This window comes from Eublepharis macularius, chromosome 16 (assembly GCF_028583425.1).
Source record: "Eublepharis macularius isolate TG4126 chromosome 16, MPM_Emac_v1.0, whole genome shotgun sequence".
Taxonomy (NCBI): Eukaryota; Metazoa; Chordata; class Lepidosauria; order Squamata; family Eublepharidae; genus Eublepharis; species Eublepharis macularius.
In genome coordinates, this window is record NC_072805.1 from 36849503 (window position 1) to 36865031 (window position 15529).

At 42.8% G+C, this 15529-nt stretch overlaps 1 protein-coding gene across 4 annotated transcripts in view; it reads left to right on the forward strand.

Moving 5' to 3' along the window:
- Positions 1–15529, forward strand: part of PHKB (phosphorylase kinase regulatory subunit beta) — a 142096-nt gene that overhangs the window by 46879 nt on the left and 79688 nt on the right. For all 4 annotated transcript variants that reach the window (XM_055000356.1, XM_055000355.1, XM_055000358.1 and 1 more), the window contains one exon: positions 5152–5267. In XM_055000356.1, coding sequence (XP_054856331.1) covers positions 5152–5267 — 116 coding nt within the window. The remainder of the gene's footprint in view (positions 1–5151; positions 5268–15529) is intronic.

The window sequence follows — 15529 nt, forward strand, 5'->3', positions numbered from 1 at the left end:
AATCCTTAGAGTAGGTCACTATATTGGAGTGCGTCTGCTTTTGAACATTCCGTTACGCCACTCAACGCCGTGCTTGGGAAAGTAAACCCTGTTGTAAACCAGCCTTGAAAACGGAAGGGAAAATATGTCAGCCCACTTGAAATTCAGTAGAGTACATTTCCCAGAAGTCAACATATGTTACTGAACACTTCCTAATTGGCCTCGTTTTGTCCTGAACATGGCTGCTTGTTTGTTTAGGTCCTGTACTCATTTGCTTCCGCAAGCCAACTTTTTAAGCGAGTTTTCTAAATACGTACATAAACACATTTGTCTTTATCGCTGATCTCTTTGACTTACTTAAATAACATTTTATGTATTGTCTGTAGTATGTTTAAAATCCATTTTTGGTTCCTAGGACCATATTTTAAAGCAAATAAGGCAGGGAACTACAATTTTTTATAGCAACCAATGCTTGGTTGTCATTTCAGACTGTCCTAGCTGCAGAGACTGGATTTGTCCTTTGAATTCATTGGCCAATCTCTTGATGGCTGTTTTTGAATGAAGAAACCCCAATTAAAATCTCTGTTCATCCCTGAAGCTCTAAGACAAGTCATTATATCTTAGGTTAAACTGACTCGCATGGTTGGTGAAAGGACAACATTAAATAACCCACGTAAACTACCCTGAGCTCTCGGAAGGGAAGGGTGGGTCCTTTTCCCCAAATCCCATGTCACTGTGGAAAGCTGATCTTGAAATGGTCATTTAAATACAATTTTTTTTCTTTTCATATCATTTTCATTAATAGCCTTGCACATGTGCACTAATTCCATGTGGACTGAACTGGATGATAAATCAAAACACTGCAGTCTCTTTTCAAAAGAATAGAAAAGCCAGTAAACCCATTTAGGACTGCAGTGTTAGAAATATTTTCGAATAGTCATCTTTTTAGATTTAATGCAGTGGAATCTAGAAATTCCTCTCGTGCAAATATAAATTGATTGATTGATTTGATTTGATTTGATTTGATTTATACCCCATCCTCCCCACAAATGGGCTCAGGGCGGCTAAACATTCACAAAACACAACGAATCAATCACAAAACCATAAAATCAATAATAATCTCAAAAGAGTCATTAAAATAGTTCAGGTACAGGCTATTTAAATAAATATTTAGGAGTCCGTATATGGGCATAGCAAGTGGCCGGAGGCAGTCCCAGAAAAAGTGGTGGTTTTAGGTGGAGGAAGGGGGACATCCACTGGCACTCAGCCAAAGGCCTGGCAGAACATCTCCGTTTTACAGACCCTGTGGGCCTGTAACAGGTCCCGCAGGGCCCGGATCTCCAGCGGGAGAGCGTTCTACCAGGCTGGAGCCCTGGTCGAGGCCAGACGGATGTCCTTCGGGCTGGGGACCACCAGGAGTTGCTTGTCTGCAGAGCGCAACGCCCTGCAGGGGACGTAATGGAAGAGGCGGTCCCACAGGTATGCAGGTCCCAGTCCATGAAGGGCTTTGAACACCAAGCTTAACACCTTGAACTGGATCCAGAACTCCACTGGGAGCCAGTCCAGCTGGCACAGCACAGGATGAATGTGTGCTCAAATTGGCGTTCCAATAAGGACACGTGCCACTGCGTTCTGGACCAGGTGTAACTTCCAGGTCAGGCCTAAGGGCAGCCCCGCGTAGAGTGAGTGGCAGTAGTCTAGCCTGGAGGTGACCGTTGCACACTTGGATATAAAGTTGTTGTCATGTTGGCTCCTCTGTTGCACAAAAAGGGGCAAAATCTATTGCCAAGAAAGATAGTGGATATTTACTCCCTTATGTACTATCTCAGTACAGATGCCCAAGACAGTGCATGTCAGTATAAGTTTAGTCCAAAGCTGTCACATTAATGTTTCCCCAGCTCAAAATAACTAAATGCCCTGATGCCCAAGCACATAGATCAATTTTCTTAGTGCAGCCGACTGAGCATTCCGTGCAATTATGAGGCTGTGGAATGGTTGTTACTTCTAATCCAGATAGCTAATGATCTGAGGTGCAGGCCTGCAGCTGCTCCTCATTCTTTGAGATACCAAAAAATCTCCTTCCGTACGTTGTATACTCTTGTACTCAAATATCGGGTCATATCCCAGATTGTTTCAAGTTCTTGGTCAAGGAAAATCATGCATGTTGCTCTCAGTTCAGGTGCAAGCTGGATACTACTTCTGCTCATGTTACAAAATGGATCCTTTACCGTCAGTGCCTGGCCTGTTAATTAGCTAGTTAACTGTTTGCTGGACAGCATTCATATGTCCAGGGAATCCAGGCATCAACTTTTACATTTACAAATGTGGGCCAGTTTGCATCACCTTAACTGGAGCCAGTGTGCAGATAATTCCTGGTGTGCAACAGCCCTTCATGCCCGGACCTGGATAGCCCAGGTGAGCCTGATCTTGTCAGATTTCGGAATAATAACAACAGCAACATTCGATTGTTATTAGATTTAGAACTACGTTTGCATGCTGTCATAGAACAATATTCGATTTAGAACTATGTTTGCATGCTGTCATAGAACAATCTGCCTTGACCTGAATAGCCCAAGTGAGCCTGATCTCATCAGATCTCGGAAGCTAAGCAGGGTCGCCCTTGGTTAGTAATTGGATGGGAGAGCTCCAATGAAGACTAAGGTTGCAGAGGCAGGCAATGGCAAACCATCTCTGTTAGGCTCTTGCCATGAAAACCCCACCAGGGGTCGCCATAAGTCAGTTATGACTTGAGGGTACTCTCTTCCACCAACAGCCCTCCATTTTGATGAGGCTGTGATCTGACTTTTCCATCCCACAAATTAAGTCAATTTTTAGCATATGACAAGAAACCAGCATTTTCTATGGGCCACACTAGATGTGTAGCGACCTGCCAATGGCTGTGCAATCCTATGCAGAGTTACCCCAGTTTTAAACTTTTTGGATTGTACTGTAACTCCTCAAGCATTTTTTTTTTTTTAGTAAATAACAGCAGTGGAGGATTACGATTCATTCTCATTATTCTAACCTCAGATGTTTCCCTGGAGCTTCCTTGAACCTGTATGTTTTATTCCATTTGTTCCAGTTTGAGGTTGGGAAGGAGGAAGGCTAGACTTATGTCACAGCCCCAGTCTAAATTGAAAGCCTCTTATGGCTGTTACTTATTAATAGCAATACTTGATGGCTCTGTGGTCATTATCTGATGATAATATTATAGCACACAGGGGAATGCTCAGGGTACTACACTTATATTCACTCTTTAGTCATGACCCTCTTTTAATATTTGCGACTACTTATAAGTGTTTTTTACCACGATTTTCAGTTGGAGGCTGAGAGACATCTCGGCCAGTGTTGTACGTTTTCAATTTGCTGCTAAGAGCTGATTTGTGCATTATTTAAATAGGTGGATGAGTCTCTTTTGATCCTTTAAGTATTTTTTGGACCTTTTTTTTAAAAAATCATCCTTTCATTTCCCATTTTGACAATTCTTTTGTGGCGGAGGAGGTTACGTGTATTGGCTCCAGCAAAGCAATTTGGTATTTAGCGTTTGTTCCCCTTGGAGGTAAATGAGTTGCCTCCGGTAGTAGAAGCAAATGCTGAGCAAGTGTAAAATGGTTGGGTAAATTTAATGGAGTTTGTACTCCCATGTAGAATAGCAGGGTTAGTTACATTCTTATAAATAGCAACACACACACACACCCTTTCCCACCTTATTTCCAATTTCCTGGAAATGTACGATTGCAAGTTGTGTAATTGTTTCTTAAATATTGGAATCAAAGGACAGTGTGAGTGCCGCTGGATTTTATAAACTGAATCTGGTTTTATTATGCAACCTGTTTTTCTATTGTGATGCAATCCGCTCTGAGCCTACTCTGCAAGGCAAGTGGAACATAACTATAATAATAAATTAAATAAATAAGTAAATAAAACTGTATTTACTAACAATGGATTGAATCAAAAACTTGGGGGTTGGCTCCAGGAGATATCTTTCCATGAGTGGATACCTCTGGATACAGTCCCATGTATTGGATTCAGGCCTATGTCTTAGATTATTTGTGGAGTGAAATCCCTGGAGATTATTTTTAAAAACTAGTTCAGTCTGAATATAGACATCACGGAAAGTCCTTGGCCTTTGTTCCGTGTTGTTGGTTCTCAAGGGCAGCTGGTTGGCTGGTGTGTGAAACCGGTTTGGTGGACTAGATGGATCCTTGGTCTGACCCAGCAGGAATCTTCTTATGTAAATGTGGCCTGTCTTAAAAATATTAAAAATTGGTCTAGTTGGCAAGATAAAAGTGACTGAATGTCTAGGTTTCCCTGAAAATCAGGGTTGGAGAAGCAACACTAATGTGACTTTGGAATTCCTTTCAAAAACTCCACGTTTATACCACTTTCTTATTTTCTATTTAAATAGCCAGTTTCCTTATTCTCCTGCACACTTCTCCCCTCCGACCACAGTGCCAGGTTTGGCATGTTTTCCTTCATTTCAACATATGAAGAATGCTATTAAACCCACGGTTACAGATGCACAGATGGCGGTCATAGCTGGCAGCTAGGAAACCTCTCCTGTAGGCTGGTCCCTTGGCTAGGAATAAATCATAAAACATGATTGTCTGTAGGCCCTGGAAATAGCCAGTTAACATCTTTCAAAAAATGTAGCAGTTGTTGCAACCAAGCAAAAGCTAGGCAAAATGACAATGCAGCTGTAACTGTGTGACTGGTTAACATTAGAAGAGAGAGAAGGAAGAGGGGTAAGAAGCCAATCTGGACAGGGAAATAGAGTATCACTGTAGCAATTTTAGACTTCCCTGTCTTTTCTCTGACATTATCCCCACCAAGAAAGGGAGGGGGGTTAATAGATATACCTCAGGACAGTTGTCCGCCAGAGCAGCACCGAAGGCTGGGAAGATGGAATGAGGCCTCATTCGGAGGCTAGAGGACGATCCAAGGTGATGAGTGGTTTGTGGGTAAACACCAGTTAAATGCTTATTTGCAACACTGGTAGAAAGAGCTGAAATACATCTTCCAAATAGTTCATCATTTGTGTCTTGATTTATGCCTTTGGGAATAGAAAGTTGAATTAGAGGATGGGTGCGTTTAAAAACAGGGTAGTGTCTTGAAATATTGGCGTATTTCAACCGTTCTGTTTTTCTCTTATCCACATCCTCCACTTCCCAGGTATCCTTCATTCAAAACCTCGTGTTTTGCGTGGAAAGAGCATATCGTGTCCCAGATTTTGGTGTGTGGGAAAGAGGAAGCAAATATAACAACGGGAGCACTGAACTGCATTCAAGGTAATTTGGGAAAATGTTGTTTTCGGGTGTGTGCCCCCCACCCTGCTTCCCACCCATCTTTCAAAGGGAAAATCTATGTGTAAACTTGGGGGAAAAGAGTAATTCAAAACAGTTTCTACAGCATTGCATTTTTAAGCTACTTCGGTGTGGGGTGGTGGGAAATGCATTGTATCACTTGGTGAGTGGGCTGATTTTGCTGCTTTCATTGTCCGGGGGGAGGCGGCAGCCATGGAGAATATAGTGACAACAGTAGCATGAAAGGACATTTTGCGTTTTTCTTGATCCATATGGATCCATTTGTATAGCTTGCTTCCATGCTGGGTCTGATTTGAATGCAATATTTATTATTTTCTTGGAACAGAATGGGGCGTATGGGGTATGGAGTACACCCTACCTTGTTAATGGCCACCTCTGAAATGGCAAATTGCTCCTTCCCCCCTACCATGGTGAAGTGAGCCCCCTGAAGCCACTTCTCAGCCAGTGATCATTTGCAGTATCAAGCAGTTGATCCCATCGCTTTAAATATATCAACCCATACTCTTCAATTCCAGGCATGTTCAAACAGGTGCACCTTATGGTTCATGTAGCCAAATCATTACAAACTCCTAGGTAATATAAAACTTCCATGGTCCATCTGCTCTCTGTGATAAAAATACCAATATTCTTTGTAACTGTGTTCTTTTTATTACCCATACCCTTTTGAAATAAAATTCTGAAATTATATGTTACCTCTGTTTGTGCTCCATTAGCGGTGAAGTCAGTAGAACTGTGGCCTTTTAAGATGACAACTGTAATAATTTCCTTGGGAAAATAGCTTACAAATACTGTAGACTAAAAGAGAAGTCACAATGACAGTTATATATAAAATTTGCTGTATTGGTTCAGTGCGTTTATTTCAATACGCAGTAACATTAAGAGAGCAAGGTGGGCGCTTGTGTCTGCAATTTTAGGTATTTTGTAACTTCTTGCAATAAAAATGAGGTATTCATATTAATTTTAGCTGTTCCTTTCCATTGCTTTAGTACAGGCTAAAATTACATGGGTAACGTTAAGTCAAGATTCCAAACTGTTTCTTTATACCTTAAATTACAATTATTTTTTAACTGTCAGACTGCAGTCCTTTCATTTTGAGTTCAGCGGGTATATTCAGGGAATGTGTCAAGATCATCAACCGGGCATTTCTGCCCTGGAGAGATTGTGCAACTTGTGTTGCTCAAGCAACATATAAGATATTCAAACAAGGCAGAAGAGGGGGGGGAACCTAAGGTGTTCCATAATCATAGGACAATCTACCTTGGTGTGTTGTTGTTATTGCTGGGTGTGAGCTGCAGAGGAGACCTTCCAGCTTTGAGCATTCATGATAGCATGAAAAAGGTTAAGTGCCATCTTATCCGGCAAAAGCCATATATATAAATGACAAAATTATGACTATTTTGGCAATGCTGTTGCTAACATTTCTGGTTTCCAATGGGATTTCTGGCTCTGAAGACATATGCTCTTGGGCACCCTTGTTTTTGATTTATCCAAGGCCTGATTAGTTGGCGTGCTGCTGAGAGACGAACCAATGAATTTCTGCCTTTAAGTTGTTTGACTTGACGGGTTTCATGTTGAGCTAAATTGTATTTTTAAATATGTTAGCCATCTAGGGGGGCAGTAGACAAAAAGCAGGCTATAAATTGGTTGGCTGATTGGAGTGCAGGAAAAAAGAGGGTGAGCCAATTTTAAAAGCTGTAGGACTATCCAGGCCTCATTTTTTCCTGCACTCCAGATGCACAGGACAGCAATTAAATTCTGTTGTATAAACATTCTGAACCTTGATTTGAGTTTACCCATCTGTAGCCAGTTCACTTTTTGATGATGTACTGATCCAAAGAAAGATTGGCTTCCCGTTCAACGTGGAACAGAGAGATGGATTGTGATGGATCACCTGTGATCCACAGATGTTCATTATGTAGAATCTTGTTGGTCCCAGGAAGCCAAGGTCTTGGGTGGCCACTCCAGTATCTGAATTTTGGTCATAAATTGATAACTGTAGAAATAGATGTAGAGAGACTCATGAGAGTAGAGATGGAAATTAGAGAGGCTGGTAGGCAAATCTTTGTTGGGCAGCTCTTCCAGTTTTTATTCCTGGGCTGGCCAATAGGGGTGTTCACTTTGGGTTCCCATTTCAGAAAAAAACCCCAAACCGGACCCGATTTGTAAAGATTAGGTGTTTCCGAATTGGGGCCAGTATGATGGCCCTGATTCGGAAATACTGAATCAAAGCTTCCTGAAGTAATTCGGATTGCTTCGGAAAGCTTCGGGACCTTAAAGAGTGCCTGGCCTCCTGCCCTCCCACCACCACCCCACTTACCTGGTGAAGTCTTCTGGCGCTGGCGTGGGCGGCACAGGCGCCAACGTTCGCTGCTGCCCTGCCGGCTGCCACAGAGGCCGAAGTGGCAGTGCAGGCGCCGGCTGCAGCCTTCCTCACCGCTCTGCTGGCTGTGGCAGCGGTGGCAGAAGGCCTGCTCCAGCCTTCAAAGTAAGTGGGGTAGGGGGAAGGGGGGCTCAGGGGGGAGGCGGGAATCTCTCTGGGGTATGCTCTGAATCATTTCGAAACATACCGAAGTGATTTCCAAACCCCCGAAATTTCCAGTTATTCCAGATCGTTTTCCCACTTCGGGTAAATCCGAAGTGGGAAAACCGAAACTTTTCCCCGCTTCACACCCCTACTGACCAATCAAAGCAAGATTCTTGCCAGCCAATACAACCAGGAAGTTAGCAAGCTCATCTTAAAGATGCTGTGGACGTGTAGGTTTGTCAGGTGGACCGAGGAAAGCCATTTCTGGAGATCCCAGTTGAAGCTTTCTTTTCCTGGTCATCACAAGTTCACAAAAGGACATTTCTGTGAATATAAACTACCGTTGGCCTGACCCTGTAAGACTGTGCTGTGAAATCTGTTCAGAGTGGATTACAGCCCATGACTGTGATAATTAAACAGCCCAGTCTACAGCTGCAGCAGCGACGCTCTTTGCATGTCTTCAAGGTCTGCATCTGGTTCACACCGAGTTGAAAAGCTTCATTTGGAACTCCTCCTGTTAGTGTTCCTTGCACCCTCTATGGCTTTTTACTGCTAAATTTTCAGTACAGAGCATGCAATCTTCTGCTGATTTTCGATAAGCAAGTTTTGTAACATTTTTTCCGAGCCTTGTGCTTCCCTCCCATGTGTTCAGGCTCCTGAAATATTCATTTGTCCTGTAACCATTTTGATCAAGCTGTTTCCAAGCATCTGCCGACTACCTCTGCAAAAACATTTTTTGACGTTTCCCATCTGTGTTGCTGAGAATTGGGGGTATTTCTGAGATGCAGCATCTTCATATGCCCAAGACTTAAAAGGCACTGGCATCTTTAACTTGCTATCTTTTGTTCAGTAGCCGATATACTGCCGTCATGTTGTCTGTCCCTATTAAGGTTATTTTGTTTGTTCATCTGCCTGGCTACCTTTTTAATACAGCTTTAAGTCCCTAACACTTGTATATGGTTTCTTTTTTTTTCTTTCTCTTCAGCACCTTTCCCAGAGATGCACAGTTTGTGAACACTGGGAAATTTATAAATTGGATACAGTAGATATTTCCGAGCATTTCAGGAGCAGGATCCAAATTTTCCTAGCTGAGTTACCTTACATTGTTTCCTAATCTACTTCCTTTGTTTCCTTGCTGAAGATCTCCCTTCCCCAGTATCTAGTCTGTTGCTGTTTTCCTTCAATCACTTAATTAGATCTGGCTGGAAGCCATCGTGTCCTTAATGGATGAAGAGTTCAGCATTCAGCTGGCTGTGAGCAGTGAACTGCTGGGATGGATGAATAGCCAGGTTGAGATGCAACTTGAAGAACTGTGGGTACCTCGAAGTTAAAAGTGATCTTTCATTGCAGTTTTGGAAAATTTAATTTGCTTCCAAAGCACTGTAGGCATTGATAAAGTTTGTCTTAGGGATCTAGGGGGAATGTGCTTCTGATCGTGTCTTAAGACTGAGTAGGAGGAAGAAACTCAGATCTACATCTAAAGTTACATCAAAACTACTTTCTCTGTATAAATTGCTTAAGGCGGCTCACAGCAACACACCCACAAAGTATCAAATATCAAGTACAAGTTTAATCAATTTAAAAATGGCAGCACAATAATACTATCTCAAATTATTAAACAGTGCGGAACATTTAAAAATGATTTGCTTCAAAACTAGCTGTACAATCATCTGTGTTAAAACTAACATTATTAGAGCCATGTCCGTGTCCATTAATAAAATGGGGGGGGGGCTGAAATGTCCAGGGAAATAAAAAGTGGCTTACTTGGTGCTTAAACCTGAGAAGAGACTCAGGCGTACTCGTGCACAGAAGGAATTCAAGACCGAAGGGATCATATCCATGAAGGCCCTCTTCTCTGGTTGCCACCTGCCTGTCTTCTTACGATGATGGCACACAGTACTGGCCTCTGCAGAAGATCTTAGCTGATTTTCTGGGTCATATGAGAGCAGGTGTCCTCTTAATACCTTGCTCCCAGACTGTGTAGGGCTTTAAGAAACAGCGTTTTCAGTTGTGCCCAGAAACAAATTGGCAGGCAGCGTAGTTCTTTTTAGAACTGACAAGAAGTGAGCTATATAATTTACGCTGTTCAGCAAATTTTGACGTGTTCTCAACTAACTGTAGGGTTTCCTTTTTTTAAACTGTAGGCAGTTCCATATGGCACATGCACATAGAGCAGAATGTAGCAGTCTGGTTTGGACTGGGTCAGAGCACAAGTAACTGTGGCTAAGTCTCAAGAAAACAGTATAGTTGGCATGCCAGCCAAAGTTGGCGAGAGGAGCTATGTGCCACCAGGAAAAGCTTAGCCTCCATCTGGACACATTGATACAGTATCAAGTCCAAGTGATAAAGTACTCCCGTAGGGGTAACGTGACCCAGAACAAGTTGACTTCTTAATACCTGATTGGTTATTACAGGGCTTTGTCTGAATTAAGTGTCAGTTTATTGGCCTTCATCTATTCTTCGTGTCCATGATTTCATCGGATTCTGATCACAAGGAGGATGCTGGTGGCATTTCCCTGTATATAACCTCTCCCAGCAATTTCGAGTAGATGTTAAACAACATGAAGGGCAAGGTGGAACTTTTTGGACTCCAGAGCACAACTTCTGAGAAGGTATCCCCCAATCAGCTGGGTAGGACCAGAATCACCTGGGCCTTGAACACCTATCTTAGTCACACAAGTCCAGAACATACCATGGATGGTAGTACCAAAAGTGGTCGAGTGGACCAGAAGAATCAAAAAGTTGCACTTCCTTGATGTCGTCTCAGTGGAATCCATCCATCAGAGCAACAAAAGCAGTTTCAGTTCCAAAATCAGGTTGGAACTTAGACTTAAATGAACTTCAGCCAATCTGTTTCATCCAAGAAAGCCTAACATTGCATAACTATCACCTCAGTTGCCCAATTGAACATATTCAGCACTAGACATTCATTCAATCAGTCAATTTATTCTTGCAGCTCATGATCAGCACATGTCAGTTTAAACAGATTATAACAAAATTGAAAGGATTTTGAGAAATAGACGTTAATAGAAATTACAAAAATAAACATTAAAAACTTGGTAAATTTAAAAGCAAGGCTCAATATTATCAAATAGACCAAGAAAACCACTTAATTCGTATATCGACTACCTTCTATACTTGTTCCTTGCGAATTCTGTAGGCTGTGGCAAGGAATCTGGCGCCGGCAGATGAAAGCTGAAGAATTACGCCAGATAAAAGCTTGTTAGTGAATTCTGATGCAGGAAGGATGGAAAACCTTCTAAACAAAGGTTGTAAGATTTTCCCACGAGCGACACTAGAAATCACTGATTTAGATAATTTGGTCCAGGGACAGCTGTCTTTCATAACCGCTGCTTTCAAGGTGCTTAACACTGCATCCTCCTTCACTGCCTTTCACGTTTGAAGGAGACGTGGTTCATTCAGCTGAATGCATAGTGTCTCCACATGCTTTAAAACCAGCGTATTACACCGAAGTACATGCCTTTGATTGCCTGGTGGTTAAATGAATTCTCGGCCCCTGCAATTAAACACGGTTCAACAGATGCAATTTACTGGTGGTTTCCCCCCACCCCTTTGACAGTTATGAAGGCATCAATCAAGTGTCAAAATTTTAAAGGCAGCCATAATGCCTAATCATGGAGCTTGTCCTTTTGGAGGGCAGTTCAGCGTTCTAGAGACATACTGGCTTCTGTTAACATCGGCAACTTGGGTGTAACAAACATAAGAAGAGCTCTGCTGGATCAGGCCAATGGTTCATCTCGGCCAGCACACAGCAGTCAAAATAGTTGCCCCAGAGGGCCTACAAATGGCAGAGAGGCCAAGGCCCTCCCCTGATGCTGCTTCTTAGTACGGGTTTAAAGGTTTATTGCCTCTGTATATGGAGGTTCCCTTTAGTCTCAGTAGTAGCCATTGGTGGACCTCTCCTCCACGAGACTGTCTAACTCAGTTTAAAGCCATCTGTGTTTGTGGCCATCATAGTTTTTGCTATGTGTACCAACGGCAGACGGTAAATCGTCCATTTTTCTTTCCTCTCGTCACGATTTCTGTGCGGGATGGGGATGGGGGGATGGCAGACGGTGCCACTTGACTAATCCTATTTCTCAAAAACACGTTCATTTGTGCTGTTTCAAACAGGGACATCGTCTCCATTAACAACTAATTAAATTACCCAAGTGATGAGTTTATCACGCTTTTTGCATGTATCAAGTATATACCTGTAATTCTTGAAGAAAACGACGTTTTCGTGAAGTTGCTATGCCTCTGTCTTCTAAGCTTGCTTGTTTTTAAAATTCGTTTAAAAATGGTTGTTTATAAGAAAGATATGAAATAGCTGAAACTTGGCTCTGCATTGTGATGTAGAGCCAAGCTACAAGTGACGAATGACACTTGAATGGCAAGTGAACAGACTCACATGTATTCCTTCCTGTTCACTTGTGCTTCTGTTCACTTGCCGTTCAAGTGTCATTCGTCACTTGTAGTTTGGCCCTTAGCCTAATTCCAGCACCTGTGCAAGTGCCTCTGGCAATAGAAGGTTATAAATGTCCTGTGAAGGAGAATGAAGCACTGCAGGCCTGGTTGTAGCCTATACTCAGACCAGAACAGAGCCAGTGTGGTGTTGCGGTTAGAATGCCCGTCTAGCATCTGGGAGTTCCAAGTTCAAATCCCCACTTTTGTCATGGAAGCTTTGCTGGGTGACCTCGGGTCAGTCACACGCTCTCACAGCTAAGCTACAAGAGACAAATTACACGAGGAGGAGCACGTGAAGGGAGTCGCAATGTTAGCTAGGAAGCTGAGTTTTAAAAGAGATCAGAAGACTTTGTCAGTTTCCCCTCTCTACAGAGACAGGGAGATCCCTGCTCAGAAGGTTTGTTAATTTCCTCTTTGCCTCTTTGAAGGAGAGGTGAAACAGACAGAACCTCTCAAAGGCAAAGAGGAAGGGAACAAACCCTCTGAGAAGAGATCTCCCTGGCACTGTAGAGAGGGGAAATTGACAAAGCCTTCCGATCTCTTTTAAAACTCAGCTTGCCAGCTAACATTGCGACTCCCTTCACGTGCTCCTCCTTGTGTAATTTGTCTCTTATAGCTTGGCTCTCAGCTTAACCAGAGAAGAGAATGATGTAAGCTGCTTTGTGACCTCACTGGGGAGAAAGTCTGGGTATAAATGAAGAAAATCGATTTAACATAAGAGCAGCCATGCTGGATTAGACCAATGGTCCATGTAGTCCAGTATTCTGTTTTGCACAGTGACCAACCGGAAGCTGGAAGGTTTAGAAGCAGGATATGGAGGCTGAAGCTGCCCCCCTGTGGCCCTCTGCACCAGTATTCCACTGATGAGACCTCTCCTCCATGAATATGTCAAATCATCTTTTAAATCTAACTTAAACCGGTAGCCGTCACTTCTGTGGCTTAATTTCTGTGGCTTAATTTCAAGACTTAATTATTGTTTGAGTGAAGGAATACTCCCTTTTGTCCATCGTGAATCGTGCCCTTTGATTTCATTAGCCGTATGTGGGATCTAGGATGGGAGAGGGAGACAGTTGCCCTTTGTGTAATTTTATAAATGTCATGTCCTCCTTACTTGGTGGTGGTGGAAAGTGCCATCAAATCATAGCTGACTTACGGCGACGCCAACGGGGGTTTCCAAGACAAGAGTGGAACAGATCGTTTGCCATTTCCGTTGCCTGCCTCTGCAACCCTGTTCTTCGTGGGAGGTCTCCCATCCAATTACTAACCAAGGCCAACCCTGCTTAGCTTCCAAAATCGGATGAGATTGGGTTTGCTTGGGCTATCTAGATCAGGGTTCTTCTTCCTTAACTTTCTCTAAACCATAAAAAGTCCTCCATTTCCTTTGCCTTTCCTGGGTGCTTCAGCTCTTTGATCAGTCCACTCTCTTTCCTACCTCTTTCATACTGTGTGTTACTTCCTGCTTTCTGGCATGAAAGGCTAAAGGCAAAGACCTGAGAACTTCTTTCATATCCTTCATGAATGCCCCCTGGAGCATTCATGAAGCCTGCTTCCAGGTTCTCTCTCTTCTACCAGGAGCAGGCCTTGCTTGGCAGAATTCCTGGAAGTCTAGAACCCCCATTTTCTAAGAGTTTCACTCTCTTGAAGAGGCTCCCAAAGGCTGGTTAAGACATTTTCATTTGTTCAGTCCATTGTAAGGAATTGTACTACTTCCTGCTTAGCTGAATTTATTTTTATGCTTTTAGTACTGCTTTGTGTCTTATGGTTTGAAGTGGTTTTTAATTCTTTTGGTTGGTTTTTGTTTTGCTTTCTAAACTTAAGGCTGTGAAGGGGTATAAGAATACAGTGGGTAAATAATTTAATGGGTTCCGTAATGTGCATCAAAGTGTACTGTTCCTCATTTTGGATTTGTAGCACGTTTGCTACAAAGGTTGGTCACCCATTTCTGATTTAGAGGCTTGGTATTAAAAATGGTATCCCATCGGGTCAGTCAGTCCAGGCTACCTTAATGTGTCTTCACATTATCTGGCTAACAATAACTTCTCATCAGCAGAAGGTGGAGAGGAATTGTAGGATTTCACCAGCTTTGATGGCAGCTGCTCTGGGCAGAGTTTTGTAGCCAACCTAATCAGCTTTTCCTTGTTGAACCAATTAGAATTAAATCCCACAAGTCTTTCCCCCCCACTCCCTTGGCACAGTTTCTGAAAGGCTTTGAAATCTATTGGTATGACGGTTAGAAATAAAGAAGCAGTCTAAAATCAATGTTTCATGGTAAGCTGTTAATGAAAATGTTCCAACAGAAGCTATATTTATAATAAATACGCTACACAGAGTCCAGCAGCCTGGCACTTGTTCTTGTTTCCATTCTGCTCGAAGCATCTTTTGTGCAATTCTCACCCAACCAAGGTTGTATTTATTTTTGAACTAGTTCGAGTTCCCTGACTTCGGTATTTAGCGTCTGCAAATACCTGTGGTTCTGTGAACACGGGGAAGGGAAGTGATCTCGGTGAGGATTTAGCTCTTCTTTTCTGAACACGCAAGGGACTGAACACAGAGATTAAGATTTAAGCACATCATTCCTTCTCTGCACAGATTTTCAAGGTCTGTTCACACAATCGTGCTGTATCATGGCACTACGCCATCTGTTCACACGACCGTTTTATCTCGCCGCGCTAAACCATCTGTCCGCTTGGAAGGCATGGCCAGTCTAGGGGGCCAGATCCAAATTAAATTGGCAGTTTCCCTTCCCTTCCTGCTGCAGAAACCCCCCCCCCATGTTATTCTTCAGGATCGGGGGCTGTGGTGAGAGGGGGGAGGCAGGATCGTTCTCCAGTTAGTTAGCATCCAAACCAATGCAGATGGGTGTGCCAAGTAAAAGAATTGTATAAAGAGAGTTGCCCATAGAAGCATTTTACATTGGAATTGTGCTCACCTTTTGAGGTCTCCTCTGCGCACACACCCCTGGCCCCCACACACTTTAGAATAACAAAAGATATGAACACAGTTACTCCTTGATTAATTAACTGATAATCTCAAGATCAGCATGCTGAGCGAGAGCAATCCCGGATGAATCATGCCTCCATTTACCAACCATTCTTTGTGTTCTTTCAAGTTATTAACATTTAATTTGGGACTGGTGGCACTATTCTGTTCACAGCATAGAGGTATTCTATTTGTCACAATGTCGGGTTGATTAAAAAGGGTACTAATGCATTGGCTTCTAGGCCACTTACTCTGG